The sequence below is a fragment of the Dermacentor albipictus genome, chromosome 1 (assembly GCF_038994185.2).
Source record: "Dermacentor albipictus isolate Rhodes 1998 colony chromosome 1, USDA_Dalb.pri_finalv2, whole genome shotgun sequence".
NCBI classification, from domain to species: Eukaryota; Metazoa; Arthropoda; class Arachnida; order Ixodida; family Ixodidae; genus Dermacentor; species Dermacentor albipictus.
In genome coordinates, this window is record NC_091821.1 from 339204811 (window position 1) to 339225168 (window position 20358).

At 48.5% G+C, this 20358-nt stretch overlaps 1 protein-coding gene across 1 annotated transcript in view; it reads left to right on the plus strand.

Moving 5' to 3' along the window:
* LOC135903215 (aquaporin-9-like) overlaps nucleotides 1–20358 on the plus strand; it is a 77701-nt gene that overhangs the window by 34554 nt on the left and 22789 nt on the right. Inside the window, exon 2 of the mRNA XM_065433660.1 lies at nucleotides 11751–11871. Coding sequence (XP_065289732.1) covers nucleotides 11751–11871 — 121 coding nt within the window. The remainder of the gene's footprint in view (nucleotides 1–11750; nucleotides 11872–20358) is intronic.

The window sequence follows — 20358 nt, forward strand, 5'->3', positions numbered from 1 at the left end:
GATGCTCCGGGTGAAGGGTTTTAAATGATGCGACTGTTGGAGGGCACTGATAAGCGTCGCTGAGCACTTGAACTTGCGGAGGGAGCGTCACGGTGGAGCCTCTCGCGCGGTTATCACTTGGCCTGCAGCCCATGCGAGGACGCGTTAGACGGAGGAGTAACGATCGCTTGACGTCAGTGAAAGCTGAGGGTGAGGATGTACGTGCATTAACGCGCGAAGCTGAGTATATTTTATGTTGAATACGTCAGGCAGCGAAGTGGAACACTGCAAAGTAGGCGAATACATCGGCGACAGTTCTCCGCTTCTTTCTTTTCTTTTTTTTTAGCGAAACCATAAATGTTTTACTGGCGATACTTTCGCCGTAGGAATAGAGCTGAAGGTTTGTAATTGAGAGTTGCGCGGCAGCGATTCTGGAAAAGGCATGTGAAACTAGCTGCTAGGGAGAGAATGAAAGGAAGACACTTACGCTGACCGAAACTGCTTGCTTTATTAAGGTCGAGATTTGCGAAATTAGTAGTATTCCGCGAACAAAACGATAAATTAGGAGAACATTACAGTTTCTCGTTTTAATTTCACTTATGGGGCTTGGTTAATTGTATCACCCAGCAACAGCTGTTCTTCTGCCCGCTTTGCAAGCAACGTCGTTAGTTAAGTAGTATTCGCTTGACTGGTTCGTATTTTTTTAATTTGTTTGGATGTAACTGGAAAGATCAGCAGCCATATATTCACAGGCTCCCCCACAAACGATACGCTGATGAATTATCACAAGATGGGCAATGAGCCTATTTCACAAATAAATGAGTAAAACAATAATAATAAATAATAAAAACGCGACAAAGGAATGGCACGTTCCAAAGTGCCTGTAGATTGTACGACCCTTTCGTAGAGATGACGTATATGTTCGATTTCCAGTTTTTTTTTGTGTGTGTGTTTTCTCGGAATTGCGTAAAACAGCGCTAATTAGGGGCGATGCTTCAGAGCACGTTAGTCAACAATGGTTAAACAAAGTTAGAGTGCAAGTAATCGCACAGCAAATACGTACAAGCGTTTATTTTATTTCTGTCTTATAAACACCGCGTGGGACGACCAACTTCTGCAATGTTCTAGACTGCTTCTTCACTGGACACTCCAGATTGACTCGATCAAGTCGATGATAGTGCCACTCGTCGTCTGAAGAGGTCATAACTCATGATTGACGCTCGGCGGTGATTCCTAGGAAAGTATTTTCTATTGAAAGCATATTTAGCGCCAGCAAACAAGGACGGAAGGGAGACGACAACACAATGCGCTTCTCCGAATGACAATGCTACAATTTATTTTCTATACCCGGGAACCACTTCTTGTGGCAGCGCAGCCGAGATTGCGGAGCTGAAGCACATATTTTTTTGTTATTTTGCTGCGCATCCGCGAACGCAAGCAACTAGAAGCTACATAGCCTAAAACAAATCGTAAGGACTATTATTTCAATTTTTTTTGTTCATCTTTATTCGTCAAACCAATGTAAGTTTTGTGAGGCCAGGGCAACCCTAGAACACGTTATGGGAGTGAGAACAAGGGGGGGTTCCAGATGGGGACGCAGCCTCGAACCGAACGCGCTGGGAGACTGCGCTGCTCATCTCTGCCCTCGAAGACGAACTCTGGGCCGTCCAGCGGGCCGAAGAGGCCGCCAGAGCTCAAGGGCTCATGGCCAACGCCTAGGCGGGGATACTCGCCCAATCTCCGATTGACTCGCCGGACCTTGCAACAAAGTTCTTTCTCTTTTCAAGGTTATTTCATAACAATAAAAACAAATAAAGAAGCTTGCGAGTGATAAGGATTTCCGTTTAGATTACCTGGTGTCCGTATCTGGTTTTGCTGGTCCTGTAACCGCCAGCAAAACGTCGTCACTACTTGGCGTAGTAGCACAAGAGCAGAAGCTCCGCTGGGGCGAGCACGTGCGCATAAATTTGGCTGTGCTGCTACAGAAAGCTGTCTTCGGGTGTATAGGCGCATGTACTCTCAGAGATTTTCCATCTGATAGCTCGTGAGCGAATGTCAGTGAACGAATAGGAGTTGCTTACGTCGTAATCGCGTGCCTCAGTACGTGTCTCGTAATCGTATCGTGGTTTTGGCTCGTAATACCCCACAATTTCACTTAAGAGCAGAGCAAACAGGGGCCGGAGGAGGTATGACTATCTTACGGTAGCGTTTAGGGGCCGCCATCTTGATCTGTTAACACTGCTGTTTTCCGTCTTTAACGACGAAGTGTACGTTACTACAGTCGATTCGCAAGCATGAAAATAGTTGTATAAATGCGTTCAGCGTTTCATGACTGTGTTGCGTCACTTTACTTCTAATAAAGCACAGAAATCGTTTGTGCAACAGCCCAAGATGGCAGCGCCCATGAAGGGAATGTAAAATTGCCTATAGAATGCCGCCCTTGCTGTGCCATCGAGGCGATTTTAGCGTAACGTTGACGGTGGCTCTACTTCGCTTCGTCGTTTTCGCAGCTAAATGCAGTTCACGTCTGTGTAGACCCTCCGCGCGAGGAGGCGCTGCGCGCATCGCGATGAAGTTGGGGCCCTATGACGTAAAACTATTCCAATGTGTTTCTATTCCAATTTCCTGACGTCAGATTTGCGTAACTACCAACGCAAGCACCGGGCGGTCACCCGCAGGGTTGTCTGAACAGACCAATCAAACGCGCTCCTCGTTCATAGGCGGTCACTTTTGTTTGCTTGAAAAACGAATAACATTGCCTACACTGAGCGGCTTGTCGTGTCTAATTGGCTGACAAGAGGCGAGGAGAACGCTCAAGTGGAGAGGGATTTCATGGGGCCGAGCCACTGCACTGAAAGTCGATATTTGGGTGAAGAGGGTGATGCCGGCGTCTACGATTGGTCGGCTTTCCCTTACTTAGCTTGCGGTGGCTGGTCGAAAATAGCGGCGGCATGCAACGGAAGCTCAAGAATGACGCTAAAACGGACCCTCAGCAAAGAAGAGTTGGCAGAATGAGGGCGTAAACGTGCCGAAAGTGCTCGAAAACGTTACACGGCAACGCAAGAAGTTTTATTATACACAAATACACCCATGCTCTCCGGCAGGTGCGAGTAGCCAGCGTCTGAGCGATCGGCGGCAGCCATCTTTTATTCCTTTCGGAACGGGGCAGCCTGCGGCTATTCCGAAGAAAATTCAGTTTTGTTCGGCATATTAATGCATCTTTATCGCGTACACGTCACTTTGACGCGGTGAGTTCTTGCAGCCTTGTGACGTCGCGTGACAGGCAGGTGAAGTAGGTGCAGCCCGAAAACTTTTTACCAATAGCCGAGGGCGAATGGCGAAAAGGGGTCGAATCAGAAATAACTGTTTTTCTTTTTTCTGTCAAATCATGCATAATCAGTGTATACACATCGTATCAGATGGGGAGGTATCGCGGTTATCGTGACGTCGCGTGACAGACAGGTGAAGTGGAGGTGGTCGAAAAAAGTTTTTGACCAATCGTGGAGGGCTGATAGCAGAATTGGAATAGAAAAGTTTGGGATAGTTTTACGTTATGGCGCCCTTGGTCTTGAAAACACGGCGGTATCCGCTGTGAAATGAGTTCACGCCGTGGCGACCGCGAGAGTCTGCTGACTTCATCTTATACTGTTCGCACCGGTCGGATTGCTCACTTTGGATTTCGTGCGCCCATGCACGGGTTCGGCGCCTCTTTGAGAACCATATATAAGGCAGGTCTTGATTTCGCTGTAGCTGTCCACTCGGGTCTCAGAATGAATATCGGGGCCAGTGGAACGACGAAAGAAAAACCCGATCGACGTCCACGTGCGGAAAAACGACCGCCTATGTATCGAGGCGGCGCTCGCTTTTGCTTCTCGAAAGATATTGAAAACCTGTTTCCAGGCCTGCTCGGCAGTGGAGCAAGCTTTCAGGCGCGGACTTCGCGTCGCTGGGCAAAGCAATGCACGCGTTTATCTACAGTGAGCGTGGCTGTACGTTTGCGAGTGTCAGAAAAGAAGAGGACGCGCTTTTCTTTTAAACTGGAGCGCAACTCCTGTTATGCGGCACCGTTGTATACTGGTTCCCAGGTCCATGCACCGGTTTACGGACGGGAAACCGAGAGTGTTTACGTTCGCGCGCTTTATTGAAACGTCGTGTGAGTAGCCCTCTCAGGCACCGCTTCTATAGATTTGCGTGAAGCATTGTTAGACGACAATTTTTTAGGGGTTGCTATCGAAAAAAAGAAATGAGGCTGCACAAATAATAACAAAGAATTAAAGTAATGAAGTTCTTATAGCTTACGCCTATATGCGGCTACGTACCCTGAGCGTCTGCATGCGCGGCGGCTTTCGACGCCTTGCTTAATCGCGAGCGTAATCTCACAGCCAGATGGGATGTTGCTTTCTTCGGCCTTGCAGAAGGATCTCGGCGACACTCTCGGTTTATTTTTGCGCGATCCTGCAAGGCCGCAAAAAAAAAAAAAACGGTTTAAGCCCAGGAACGGGGCTTCACGTATCGCACCAGCTGCGCGGGTGGCGCAGACCTGCCCACGCCGTCTTCTTCAGAGCACACCGAACATTGTCTATGTTCTTCACTACAATATGTTGAATGCAGTCAATTAGGTATGGTTTCTTCCCTAGGTCACGCTTTCGCTTGCCATTAGTGTGGTACCTGCAGGATTGCGCGTATATTTTTCCCGCAAGCAAGTGAACTGCGCGCATTAGCGTAAAGTCCGAGCAACCAGAGAGAAATAATCACGTTCTTGAGAGGTGAAACAACGTTATCGTCTATCTGTCGTCCACCGCCTGAAATCCTCTATAATGTGAGAGGTTAAGATGCCGAGACTGAGAACAATTGGCCGTTTGTTATCATTTTAGGTTGCCGACGTCGAGGTAATGCGAAGTCGTTTCGTGCTATTTTGCTGTTCTATCGGACCACGTCGATAATTTGTAGCATTTTGAGCGTGGCTGACTGAATGTTATCTTCCCCATTGTGCATATGTGCTTTTGTGCGACCTAGTTTCCTGTATACCTAGGGCACGTTTCATGAAGGTGGAATTGTAACATGTAGCTTAGCAGCCCGGCGGAAGGGAACATTCTGAAGACAAAATACGCGAATGATGCTGTTGTACGTTTTCTTATCGCTTTTTTTTTTCTTCTGTAAGTTGCGTTCTTTCACTCTTTAAGCGCACCAAATATAGTCCGGGTGTTACTTCTTCGGTTGGCTTTCACGCTTTACACCTTTGGCGTTTCCTTTTTTGCGTCCCCTTATATTCATTGTCTGTAGATTTGGCATCTGTCCTGATTATCTTGCGTTCGCGTCACTGCCATCAAACGTGCGCTTGTCGAAGAAAAAAGAAGAAGCAGTTGATCTGGGCCAACTGGGCACAGTGCTAGGACAGCGAAAAACAAAGGTAGAGTACTTTGTTTAATGGTTGAGTGGGGGCGGCTTTTGTCGAGACAGCTCTTCAGACCTGAGCGCGCGTGTCTAAGTGCAGGCGTAACGTTCGCTTAATTCAATGGGATCGGGGCCGAACGCTAAGTACCCCATTCACGCCGGCTTCGATAAGAGTATGCGCGTATGCCAGAATCAACGAGTGTCTCTCTAATAGCATGAACTCTCTAGGGTATTGCGTGTTTCGCTAAGTGACGATGGAATCCGGCAGGCGGGGCGAACCTTTTGTGCCCTCTTGTGGAATGCACGAGTTTCAAAGACGTTTGCGTTCGCTAGCAAGGCGCCGAGCGCTGTTCATGGCACCACGGGGGCTCCGAAAAGCACGAGACCCCTGCCAGCTTCACTGCACGGTTAAGGTCATTTAGTTGCCGTCAGAAAAGACCTTGTACTATCACCGCGGTTAACCGCCTGTCGTTATAGATACGTACTTTACAAACAATAAATATACGACATTTGATGAATGAAGGCCCACTAGTCGAACTGCAAAGCTGAGTTCGCTATGGAATGCGTTCAAAGTTTCGACTGTACGGCACGCAGTCTATAGCGCAATGATGTGTTCTGTCGGGTATCTTCTTGCATTTTGTGATATTTTGTCCCGTTGTTTTTAATGTTTACAGCGATAAGATTCATGTGCTCACTTCCCTAGTCGCCTTTCTCCTTTTATTCCCTTTACCCCTTTCCCCAGCACAGGGTAGCCAGTCGGTACTTACACTGGCTAACCTCCTTATCTTTCCTCCTCTTTGTCTCTCTCTCTTTATGTCCTCCGGTGACCGTCGCAGGAATCCCTCACAACAGAACCTGTCTCACGATGAATGTCGACGTTGACGTGAGACAGAATTTATTTGAATGAAGGCAGAGAGGTCGGCCTGAGCTAGCGTGCTCTGATCTGCTACGTTGATGTTATTGGCATTGAAGCAACGTAGCGACACACCGTAGTGCCGCAGCCGGGCTCCTCTCTCGCGTGCCTCTCTGGACACGCTGCGCCATCTGGCAGCGCCGCCACGAAGTCTGCGCTTGTCGCGTTCGTGAACATTTACTCGGACAAGAGAAAGAGAGAAATAAACTTTAATGCTAGACCATGTTTCTTGGGAGTGTTTGAATATATGTGGACTCGGGTTTGATTCCACCCAGCACCGGATAAATTTTAAGGGATTTCTTTTTGGTCATTGAAAAGGGGCACATACACAGTGATTCAAGTTGGCGTGAAAGGTGTTTGGTTCATTAAAGATCGGCACGTACCCAGTGCCACATATTTGGTGAAGCAGTCGGTCCAAAGATTGGTTTCGAACACGGTTCCCTCAGAACAGCAGCCCGATGCTCTCTCTGCCCATTAGACCGTGAACTATCCAGTGACCCAAGTAGGAGTGAAAGAGGTTTGGCGCGGACAGACGTATGTGTACTGCAAACTGTGTATTTCTCATAGAACGGTAACCGCATTAATGACCAATAAAATGCGTAGTGGCCCGTGTGAATTCGAACACCGGTCCCACAGGGTGACGGTCGGTGGTTTTACGTCTACCGTCGCCTCACTTTTAGGGGCAATATATGCCTGTTTTCATTCTATGTTGCTGGTTATACAAATCGCGCTTTTGGTACCCTTCTAAAGCCATTGGTTGTGGGATGCATTGCCCTTTGCCTGTGTAATGCTGTCAGCCATCCCGCCTATGCTTCAGCAGACTGAATGAATCAAAACTTTATTAATGTCCAAAGGCGCCGCTAGTTTAGGGAGCCCTCAGTCCAGGGCTCCGCTGTTGAACATCTCCAGGCACTTTTGTACGTAGTCCATCAGGTAGCGTTGGTCGCGGTGTCGGCGCGAATGATTCAGTGCGCGGAATAGGGGGTGGGGTGGGGTGGGGGGATATACCGCGCCTGGAGAGCGGGGGCGCTCCACTCGCTGCTATGTTTGGTTGATGCCGCATTCTGCAGCTGGCATATATAAAGCAGCACCGACGTGGAGAGATAGAGAGTGAGAAATTTATTTACAGCAAGGCAGACAGGTCGGCCTGACGTATATCTTGCTCTGCGTTGGTGAAGAGGGACGGTGTGGAAAGGGAATGATGGTGATCACAGAAGGAGGGCGCATATATAACTATAGACCACTACGTTGTGGAAACTCTGAAGCCATGTGTCTGGACTGTTGGCTCGTGGAAAGGCTATAGCTGCTCTTGTAATTGCGGCTGCGCTGGTTGTACCGGGCCAAGGATCCAAAACTAACGGATAGCGGTCTCTTACCGATGTGTGCGATCGAAGAGACCAGTTTCTGCGGTTCTCGAACATACGCAAGACAAAATGAAGCACACACTTGTGCTTCATTTGTCTTGCGTATGTGGAAGCGTTTCTAATTCGTTGCACCATATTTGGTTTTGTTTGAGCTGCTTGTGAGCCATACGGCGCTTCATTTATTGGTACTGCTGATGCAATCGCCTTTGACGTCGATCTGGTCGGGTCTAGCGCTTAAACATAGAGGAACTCATGACGCAACGAAGCAAGTACTGCTCGCGAGAACGCAATGCGTACTTCATAGGCATTCCTCGCTTCAGCGTATGGCTGGCCATTCCCGACCACGCCACAGTGGGCAGGTATCCATTCAAAGGTGACAGTGCGGCCATTTCGTCGCGCGAGGTCGAGATGCTCTGTGACCGCAAGTTTTGCACGAGAGTGCAAAACTTGCGGCGCGTAATCTGAACTGTGACGGGAAACGTGGCAGCGTGTATTCTATAGTGCGACGACGTATTTTGGTCAGCGCTGTATTCAGGAAGCCTTTAGCTAGAAAGAGCTCTTTTTCGCCGACCGACACATTACATATCACCTTTCTTGCTTTCTCCCGTGACATCCATTTTTATACACAAACCAATCTTGTTTACAAACTGATTTGAGAAAACAAACGACGGCTGAATTTCTTTTTCTTTCTTCTTTCTTTTTTTGAAGAAAAGGCAGTGCTCTTTCAAATCTGCAAGTTGCATCTCGTGGTAGGTTGCAAGGTTGATGCTCCAGCCTGGATTTTCACGTGAATTCGCCGTATTCGAAGCGCGCCACAAGGATAATTTTCTCGTCTCTGACGACGCAAAGTTGATCAAATTCTTGCCAACTTGCACAAACTTGACGGCGACAGTGCGCTTCACTTCTTTTCACACAGTTCAGCATCCATCTCACTTTATTATATCTGTGACAAATAGTTCGCGTAATCGGCGCTGTTGGGAAGGTATGAATAACGCCTGGGTGAAGCTTTCAAATGGCCTTTATTTTATCCCGCGAATCAAGAGCTCGGGCCCCTTTGAAGATCCACGCTGTCTACCTATGGCAAAGACGCGACACTCTCCTCGGTTGAAACCACCTGTATCTTCAAAGGGGCCCGTGGCCCAAGTTGTTGGATCGCCTAGTCAAAAAAAAAAAAAAGTCATGATTTAGCGTTAAATGTGAGAGTAATGCGTTAGCATTACGAAGCACTTCTTTGAGGCCCCGGATCTATGCTTTAAACCACGTTCACCACATAGCAAAATGCTGTTCAGAAACTCCTTCGACACGCGTCCTGCCTCTTCGAGGGGCGAAGTGCAACCGACCATGGTCCGTAGCACAGACCACCGCCAGTAACAATATACCTACTCCTACTGCTGACGCATTAATAAAGACCCTTTGAAACGGTTACCGAGTTCACGGCCCAAACCTTCGCAACAGCGTACGCAAGCACAAGCGTCAGAGTTGCCTATAGTATTGTTCACTTAATTATTTAAACGTGTCCGTGGGGAGTAATGGTGGCAACACGGGGCATGCCGGCTGCTCCTTTCGTTTAGTCAAACACTACGACGCAAGCATAGGTTGGCTCGAAGCACAAAACATTAAATAAAATGCGAATAAAGGTTGAGCGCTCTGTTCGGTTATAAAATGAGACAAATCGAGAAACACGATCGAGCACGCAGGACGGTGTTTGTCATTTGTTTATTTTGTTGAAACTGCACAGTGCAGCTTCACGTCTGTGGCCAAGAACCAACTGCAGCCCCACACGCAACCTTTGCAAAAATCTCACGCTTAGTTCACGGGAAGTTCAAACAAACTCATTTTGTACATCACGTCGCGCACGTGTACAATATATGCAGCAAGTTCTACGCGTTACTAGAAAGCTATGCGGCGCAGAGTGCGCGCAGCTTGTGATGGGGCCCATCGAAGGTCAACCCGACTAAACGCGTCGAAGTAAGGGCGCTTTGCTTGCCTTCGCACGCGTGTAATCGCGCCGCAGCAGCAGCTGTGGCAGCACAGCTTCTGTGTAGCAGAATCAGCGGCAGCTGCTGCGCATGGCTGCAGCTGGGCGAATGCCTACGTGCACGCGCGCATGTGTCAGCATATAGTGTCGCTCGACACGCGCAGACCACCGACACGCGCTGCCGCCATCTGGAGACATCAAAAAAAAAAAAGACGGTAAAAAAAATGAAACGGCGAGAGAGAAAAGAACGGTGGTAGTAGTTCTGCTTTCACCTAACGCGCGCCTCCGTGGGCGTTAACCTGCACATTCCCTTCTGGCAAATCAGTTCTGCGGAATCCCGCTAGGTAGAGGAAGTATCTTGAAAGGGCAAACATTGCCATCCTGTCGAATGTAGCACGAAACTACAAAGATACAAAGAAAACCCATATGGGTTTATCAGAAACAACGCTTTACAGTTGACGAAAAATTCGTCCTGGTCCGGGAGCAGGGTTCGTCCCGGACCGGGACAAATTTTTCGTCAACTGGGAAGCGTCCTTTCTGATAAATCCATACGGGTTTCCTTTGTGGCTTCGTGCTATGTTTGGGCGGATGGTAACGTTTCCCTTTCACATTAACTTCTGTCCTGTTCGAAGTGATAATGGGCTGTGTTTGTTTACGCAAGGGCCAGAGAGCGACAAAGAGCGCCAAGCAATGGTTATGAATTGGCATTCAACTCTCTAACGCAGAGTGGTCGTTCCTTTTGTTTGCACCAGGTGCCGCCAGACACAACTGTCTCCTACAGCGTGCCTCGATGGCAAAGGGTGCCTCGAAACAGCACCTTACTATCGCCCTCTGATTCTTCGGCATACGTTCACGAGTCGAAATGATTTATAGGGGCATTTTTAGACGTGTTTCCACGCACACGTTCGACCGCATCGAAGCGCTAGCCGCCACAAGCGAGACGTAATTAAGCTGAAAATTAAGCGTGCATTCAAAGCCTATGTAGGCTTGTCGTGTAAATGGCTAGAGCGTCGGGCTGTTGTACGTGGGAGCACTGGGTTATATCCACCATCGGACGCGTAATTTATTTTGTTGAGCGACTGCCTGTGTTCCGCAGAATGTGGAGACACGACTTTACCGGGAAAGCGCTCTAAGGCTATAACAAAGAGCACGCCGGATGTCTGTCGTACTCCGATTCAATCGAAATTGGCTTGTAATTCAGCCACATTGCTTCCTAAAGATTACTAAGTTCCAGTAATGTCGAAAGTTGGGGCGAGTTGGTGGCTAATCATCATACCGTGTGGATGAAGCGGCGCGCTGACCAGGACAAAGCGGGGTGTCGTGTATTCTTGTCTCTCTCCACTTTGTCCCGGTGAGTGCGCTGCTTCACCCGTGCGGTGTGACGCTTTCTACGAAGTTTACCACATGGAACTTCGGCGTTGCAGTTGTGCATACGGTATACGATGGTTAGTATACATGGATTTGAATGATCTTCATGGCCGTGGCTTCGGAAGTTTCTGGGGCGTGACGTACTAAGCGTTAATTTCTCAAGTGGTCACAGTTTTATAAACATGGCAAAGTGATAAATCATCGCGCACACGCACAGTCATTGCGACCTATTACGTCTACAAGGACATATTTTGTTGAAAATGACGCATCCCCCCCCCCCCCCCCTCGAATTTGTAAACCCATTCGTTAATACACATTGCGTACTCAAGGTTCACGCAGGGAGAGCATCATAATGGAAAGGATAACGCAATGTAAGTTAAGAAATAGGAAATAGGGAACAGCAATTTTAGGAAAATGTTCACGGATTAGGCAATTCCAGTCGTGCATCCGACCGGGGAAGAAGGTACACCGGAATAGTTGTATACGTTATAGATGAAGGCAATCTGTTCGCACAAGTACGAGGAAGCGACAGACAACTACTACAAATTTTCCTTGAGTCCCGATATCTTTTTTTTTTAATTTTCTTGACGGAGGAAACTAAGTAGATGTGACGAGGTATTACAAGTCTGTCATTGTTTCTAAAGCATTTTCTTTACACGTTTGCTCTTGGATTGTCGCATTCGCGTCTCACGTGTCCATAAAAGTTCCCACCTCGTTCATGTACGTCATCTGTTTATGCGCTTCTCCTGCGCAGATGTTCGGCGGCGCATCATTCGCGCATTACCTGTTCACCGACTCGAAGGACGTGTTCGCGGTGACCTTCTGCTGGGGCATCGGCGTCATGCTGGGCATCCAGACCGGTGCTGGCGTCTCTGGTCAGTACACACTTCTCGGCATCGTTCCCCGAGTCTTATGTCTTATGAACTGAAAGATAATCTACTCCATTATCTAAAGCCTCATGTGTACCGAGTGAGCAATAAAATTACAGGTGTTTAACTTCCCAAATGAAGGTGCGGGCACAAGAGAACTGAACGTAGGGAAGGAAAAAAAATTCGTTATTTCCGTCCCCAACTAAACATTCAATTAAGGCTGTGTTCCGACACTCGCCTTAGATGGCTAAGAGGACAGTTACCGGGACAGCGGCCATCTTAAAAGGGTTCTGCAACGCTTTTTTGAACACGGTAAGAAAACGTTTACGACGTTTATACAATGCTGCCGTGGAGATGCAACCCAAATATAATTATCCTGCGTGCAGCAGCGGACCCACGACCTCACCTAAAGATCGCTAACTCTCGCTTGAGCTTTCCAAGCTCCCGCCCGTGGTGACTAGCGTGCGCGACGGCCCGCAGACGCCGACCGTAGGACGATTAAAGCTCGCAACCACGTGCGCACCCGTAAAATCGTCTACAGCAAACGGGGAGGCGACGTTTGCTAACGCGGCCCACTCGTCGAAAATGTGGGGCTATATATTCTGAAAGGCTCATCCAATTGCACCGCCTTTAACAATGGTCATGTGTGCATTTAGTGTACGCTACGTGTACATTTTGATGACACGTGGCGGGAAGACCGCTACGTTGTCTCTCTCCAACACACACATATATATGTCGGAGGCCAAACTTAAAGGGTTAACATGAGCGAACCGCACAAAGAAGAAAATGCAGAACGGAGGGAAGCGTTGTCTGAGTACGCATTGTGAAAGTTAGCGTCACGCTCTATACGTGTATCCGCGTTATTATTAGGTTCTATTTAAGATTTCTTGTGGAAAGTTGGGCATTGCAAGGCATCGCGCTCACTCCAGTGTGCTCGCACTTTTGAAGAGAATGTAGTGAAGGGTCCCTTTAGGTCTCGTTGCAATTGTCAAGAAGCTGGTAAACGACACAGCATCGAAGTCAGTAACGATGCCGCGGCTATTTTGCTGCCCAAACAAGATTGCGGTTGAGCAGAATGCTTGGAAACTTGACGGGAGAAAGTCGCGCTTAGGCAGAAAAAGATAAAAAAAAGGAAAAAGAAAGAAGAAAAGAAAACGAAGAATAACGTGCTTTTTTATGGGCCTTATGTAAGCTGTGTTGTACTTTTCATAGGTTCGCACGAACAAAGTGTTAAAATACAGCGATAATATGTGTCCTTTCTTAATCTTTTTGTGTCTCACGCGAGGTCGCGTCGGGAGACGACTTCCGAACGCGTCCCTTTATTTGGGCTCGGAGCTTTATTCGTATCAGTCAAAGTATAGACTGTCAAAGCATAGGCGGCATATACCCGTAGTCTCTGTGTCACCGAGGTTTGTGCTCAAGCTAAAAGAGCGGCAGGCTCTTAACGAACGCGGGAAGCTTTAGGAAAAAGTGTGCGGTGGGTCGCTGGACAGCTTGAGATGCTCACAGAAATATAGAAAAAAAAGATGAAAAGGTATAGGCGTCCAGTTGAGGCCTATAGAGGCGATGCCTCGAGACGAAGCGTGCATGGTCGAAGTTTGAAAAAAAAAAAAGACCCCTCAGTGTAGACGAAGCGTAAACAAGGAAGCATTGGAGGAACGATTTGATATATCGGCGCCTCACACACCGATCGCCGAACGAGTTGTACGGAAAGTCGCGCGACGGCAGCCAATTACCGCTTTACGGTTTCTGTGATTTCTGAAAACCTTTGCGCATGACTGTGCAGCTTTTGCGTTAGATATATTGTGGCTGCCCATGGGCACGAAACAAGGAACATTTCCTATACTGCACGGAGTTTCTGCGATAGAGTGAGTGCAACAGCGTTAGAAACCCACGGTTCGCCAAGGAGTAAGTTGCACCACCCCATTCGCCATTTCGCTTTCCCGTGACGACATTCGCAGTGACTGCCACAGGAGGTGTCATGACAAGACCGGGCCAAATTAACGTTAGGGAAGTTGTGATCGCTCGCTTTCCCCCTCGGACCTCCTTCCTTATGCTACGCACATGCTACGCACATGTTCCCGAACAGGTGAGATTGTAGATCGTGTACTCTACGACTCGTAACCTGAAAAAAAGGCTAGGTACATGGACGCAGGCTCATTCAGCATTGCGTAAAGCAAGCAGTGCAACGAAGCCGAATGCGCCTCCTGCGACTTCTACGTTATATTCGTTGTTTAAGACTTCTCCCAATTACCTTGAGAACCCACTCAATATAAATGCTTTGCGCCTAATACTTTCCCGCTCCGCATAAAAGCACCGTGTCGTCAGAATAACTCGAAAATGTGGGGCTATATTTTCAGAAAGGCTCATCCACTTGCACTGCCTTTAGCAATGGCCATGTGTGCATGGCACACTTAGTGTACGCTACGTGTATATTTTGATGACACGCGGTGGGAAGACAGGCTGAAGGTGGCAATCGAAACGTTGAGTGCTTGCGAGCGGCTTCGCGGCATTGTACGCCACGGATATGTCGAATTATATGCCAACGTAGTGTGCACGCATGCCACTTTATGCAGTCTCGGCAATGCCAAAACGTTGAGCCGATGGAACAATTTAACTGGATGGTTTTTTGTATTGTTACTGTCTTTTGAAACTATAGGTAAATAAATAATTAAATAAATAAATACGTCCCATTGTTCTGGACTTTCTCTTTTTACTTCAGCGCAGGCTGCAAGTTTTTGATAGTGATGAGTCTGATGACAGAGTAATTCGAAATGTTTAATTTTTGTTGGTAGATTTAGTGCATCTACAGCCATTCACAGCAGATAGTTGTAACGAAAAAGATTTGTGAAATCGAAGTACACCGTTGTGTCGGCGGTTAAACCGCACCAGTTCGAAAAGTTCATTATGTACACTTCCAAATACAGAGCCTTAATTCTTGACGGCATGGTTTGGCACCTTAGCGACTCAGGTTAATAACGTTGACTCTGTTGGTGTTCCGTTGTCACAGTTGGCTTGAGTATCAATTTTTCGAAACTGTAGTTCCCGAGTTCAATATCAGATGAGGGGCCACATTTCCTAACTTTCTGTGTTCTCGTTGGTACAAACGACAACGATTACTTTTGTCGTACTGCTAGAATAGTAAGGACGTATACCGACGTCGTCTGTGTGCCTGGAAAGCTGTAAAAAAAGTTATATACAGAAAGCTATACGACTGGCTACTGGCACAGTTACAGGAACGTGTCGCGGTAATGCCTTCCTGACAGTGATACGTGAAGCTCGAAGACCCGCATGCCAACGCTTCCCGAATAACAACGGCTCTTTTCCTGCCTGGCGTGACACTCAGCATATCGATTATGCCACCATTAAAAGCAGATGCCTCCCGTCTTGTCTTGCCCCCCAACCATGATCCTCATCTGTCTTGCCCGCATTTCGTTTCTTTAACGCAGCGAGCCCGGTGCTTCCAAGTTACGAACGGCTTGCGCATTATCAGCTTGACACAGCATTATCGACAGGAAAGTTGTGAGCGCAGAGTTTTCAATGCAAGCGAGGCTGATGGCGATTATCGTTTAAGACAAATATACACCCCAAAGGGTCCGACCGTTTTAAGAGTGCATAGCCGCCGTGCAAGGGGGCGTACAACGTTATGCTTGTGCGCGTGCATGACTGTGCACAATGTCATCCCTAAGTCACAGTGCATACCTAAACGCGGCTGCGATCTAAACAGTGCGCGATATTATTGATTCTTGGAAGGCGACTACCATCTTCATGCTACCCGCCGTCTTCGGCCTCTCTTTATGAAAGCGGTCGTCCGCCGAAGTGGCCTGGCGTCGGCTCGGCGCCCGGCCTGCTCTCGAAATTTTCTTCTTTCCTCTTGGCACCGTTCGTGGAGGTGAAGGGCGCGGCATCGCGGCCCGCGTAGAGCGACGGCGCTTTCGGTGCCGCCGGTGTCGTTGCTGTCGCCTCGGGCGGCTGTTCCTTCTCACCGCCGCTCCTTCATCGCTTGCGTATGCTTGACGCTGTTCCACCGGCTGCGAATAAACCTACCTCTCCGGGCCCGTCGCCGTCATCTACTCCGATGCTTTTGTTATGTTGCTTTTGGTACACTTCCTTCTGACTCCCAAAGTAAAAAAAAAAAGAATTGGTCAGCTTGAGAGTGTGCAAGAAATGGGAGCGATCTAGAACTTTACAGCGGAGGAGGGGGATCGAGAAGATGCTGGACGAGTAATTACTTTTTACTACGAAGAGAAAGAAACAAGCATGAAAAAAAAAAGCAGTTGCACACTTGCGCGTTTATCAAGGATATGACGCTAGAAAAGCATTCGCATGCATGAAGTGAGAGTTGACATGCCATTTCTCTCTCTCTCTCTTTCTCTCTTGTTCTTGTGCCTCACCATATGCGTAGGTGCGGCAGTAGGCGCAGCGCGATGGAAATCCCCAAATAAAGAGCGCAGAGTAGATTTATTATGCGTCAACAAGCAACTTCTGTGTTCTGCTCACGCGATCGCGAAATGCCACCGGAGGTTTTGCGTTCTTAATCTACACGGCCGCGCTGCGAACATGCGTGTTGTTTGTGTTGGGTGTTTGCGGCGCTCGCGATGTAGACTAGCTATTTTAAATCACAAGACGCCGCATACGTCGAAAACAGGGATGCAACACGAGATGGCGTCAGCGTTGGTCACCGTCAGAACTGCGCGTCACTGGACATAAAGAGTAAAAGTGCTTCATTGAACACAACCATACAACCACTATCTATATCATTGGCAAAAATACGTGTTGATTGGTTAAGACAAACAAAGAAGCAGACAGAAAAAGTCACCACACACAAACACACACACACACACAAACACACACACACACACACACACACACACACACGCACGCACACACACACACACACACACACGCGCACACACACACGCACACACGCACACACACACACACACACACACACACACACACACACACACACACACACACACACACACACACACACACACACACACGCACACACCTCTGTAACTTATGGATTTCTTGAGTAGTTCCGTTCAGTATGGCCTGTACTTAAAGTCGCTGATATGACTTTGCGATACGAAAACTGAGCTCGCACAGCAGGAATGGGAAAAGGCAGGACATGTCACTGGCGCTTATCCTGTCCCTCTCTTTTGTGTCCTTTCTTGTGCATTTCCTTTTTTCTATCATGGTGTTTAGAGCAGTGCACCCGTGAGCGCCTGTTGCGCAGTTGTTTAGGTGCGATTGTCAGGGGAGGAAATCACATGCGACGCGACGCCTTGCACCTGGAACACAGATTTCAGAGCTTTCATGACACTTCGGATAGTACTGCGGAGCTTAAAACATCAAAAGAAAAACTCAGCCTCGAGAGGGGCTACCGCAGAAAGAGTGCTGAATCCGCTGGGCCAAGATCCCACAGCGTCGCTCCATGAAGGACGAGGGGGGGGAAGCTAGTTGGCTCGAACTTATACACTGTTCCGGTGTCTGCCTCTTCGCATCGCGTGGACGCCAGGCCAGGCAGAACGCGCCTCCATCCTCCGCGTGTTATTTCAGGCGCACTGCGTCGGCCATGTTTGCGACAACGCAGTGCGACGAAGAGTCAACGTCATGCAGCGGAATTTCCAGCGACGTAAGAGGGAGCACTGGCTGGACCGATTGAGGCCCCTGGGAGAGATAGGGGGAGTAGATGGGGGAGAGAGGGCACTCCTAGGCCTGGCACTAGGCGTCGGACTCACCCCCGCGGCGTCTAATTCTGGCTGGCTGACCTATAGTGCACGGTTGGAGGAAGGGGTTGACGAAGGGCGAGCGCCGGGGACCATTTGTCATGGCGACCCGAAGGCGCCCGCTTTGTTTTGAAGCCTTCGCTAAGCGAAGAGCGTGTGAAGGACTGCTTGTTCTTTCTGGGGTGGTGCTTCCCGAACTGCTTATGTAACGGTCATGGAAGAGCTCTGCGTTTGTAAACAAAGAGAACACTTAGCGTAGAAAAAGTTCCTCGTTGAGGTTTCAGAACATCGCCACTGACGCTCCGCTTCTTATTATTCTTAGCTCGTCGCTCTGAACAGCGGCATTTTCAAATATTGTCGGCAACTGCTCATCTTACTAGATTTGAAAACGCGCGCCAACAGAGTTTCTGGTGATAGCGACAGAGGCGCCAACAAATTTGTGATCGCCCGTCACTCACGTCAGAGCGCGCGGTAAATTTCCGGTGTTCGACCTGTCCGTGCTCTGCACGCCCTGCAGGCAAAGCAGCGGATCAAGTGCGCATCAATTAAAAACTACCGGGAACAACAACATTTCGGCCAATGCGCCAAGACTCGGAGGTCACGCGCTGGGCCGACTTTTCGCGTGAAAGAGCGCAGGGAGTTGCTTCACGAGGAGTTGGCTTGCCAAGGCTGGCTGCGGGACGCCAGTGTTCGCTCCTTATGCATTTCCTTCCTCCACGCTCTCTGGAGACAAGCTACAGAGCGTAACCTCACGAAGCTTAGAACGACAGAAAGCTGAGCTAGTTGGTAAGGATTCATTATGAAAAATAGAAGTGAGGCGTGCAGACAGGACACAAGAGTAGAGAAGTGGACAACACGAACGCCGGCGTTCGTGTTGTCCACTTCTCTACTCTTGTGTCCTGTCTGCACGCCTCACTTCTATTTTGCATAATGAACCTCACGAAGATGCGGCGGCACTGCTATCGCATTCAGCGCAGGCAAAATAGAAAAGAAAGAGGACCGACTCTGCTGACTCGAGTTTCTTCGGAAAGAAAGGTTAATTGACGGGGTCATATTTCCGTGTTATTTTCCAAGGAGTGTTAATCAGAGTGGCGAACAACGAAAAAGTCAAGGAGTGGCAACATTTGTCGCCTGCCCTTCTAACCTGCACTATGCCAGTTTGTTTACAAACACGCCGGTAAGAATTTTTGTTTAGCACTAAACAAGCTTTCTCTAACTCTCTCTCTCTCTCGGATGCAGTTGTTTACACTCCGCTGACACGCATGTAAATAGAGTGGGTGCGGCGGCTCTCGCCGAATGCAAACAGAGCAGCCCGGACGCCGCGGACATTAGGACAAAAGAGCAGGCGGGCCGACTGAATTCCCACTTATTTGTTGTTAGTTCGGCAGTTTGAACGATATTACACAACAGACTAACTAACGGTATTAGTATCTGCGGGTCTTTTCTTTGAACAAAACGCACCAGTTGTATTTGTCGCGGTAACGCGAATTACCCTCAGCAGCCAACCTATACCGTCATGTATACCGTCAAGGGTATATGATCCTTGCAGCCACTATGGCTGATATGGATGGCTAGTTAGATGATTGAAGCACGAGCAACAAAGTCTACTTAATAGTCGCCCTGCGCCAGTGTGGTTAATAACAAATTAATACAAAATAAGAAAGAAGGATATTCAATAAAAGCAGCATAGGATATGAATATGATATGATACGGCTTCACGCACTCTTTCTTTAATTCGCCTCTGGTGCCATGTGGTATGATGTCGGAATGAAATTACATACAAGCACGGAGGCCCGTCTTGCTTAGATACTGCGAAAGATGTCTATAAAATGCATTGACCTTGAGTCATTGTGCATGACCTTCAGGATGGTTACTTATGAACTCCACATTTATCCACATGCGCGAACTGTGCAGCGCATTAGTACTTCACGGACATTAAGGCGACACCGTGTTGCAGCTTGCAATCTCGGACAGAGAACAGAAGCACCCAACACAGGTGAATTTTACAATTCATGAGCGACAACTACACGAAAGATTGAACACCTGAGCACGGCGCACACGATCAATGCGCCAATAGCGGCCATCAGTACCAACACGAACGTTAGATGAAAAGAGCAAAAAAAAAAAATGAGTCTTTAACACGTGCTAGTTCGAACGAACACGCAGAAGATGTGCACAAGGCACAAGACACGCACAAGACATTATAAGTGAAGATGTGACAACACTAAAATTGGTTGATTATAGCGGCAAGGGGTGGGTGGGGTACGGAGTGCATTGAGTGCGTGTGGCAAGCGTCGACCTAGTGATGCTGCGGCGGGGATCGTTCGTGAAACATCGAGAGGCGACAAGCAGACAGACAAGGCTGTAAGCGCGACGCAGCCGACATGCGCTATAATCTGCGTCGCGTTTCCGAGATTTCCGAGGAAAGCGCGTCGTTGGACGCCCACTTGAGGCTGTACGAGGAAGATTATAGAGACGCGACGACGTTGGAGGCGTGCTTGGGTGCTCGCATGCGTGACGCTGTCGCGTCTCGTCGGCTGTAACACCTCTTCCCGGCGGGGTGGAGAAAGTGAACGTTGCGTCATCGTTTCAGCTTAGGGAAGACACGAAGCTGAAAATCTGCGGGGGCAGCTCTTTTTTTGGTGTCATTATTCTCCCGCGTGTGATGGGTGAGCGAGGCGATTGCGAGTGCAGACAGCATCAAAAGCTTGCGCGCCACGTGATTTGAAAGAAAAAGATGACTACATCCGCGGACTGG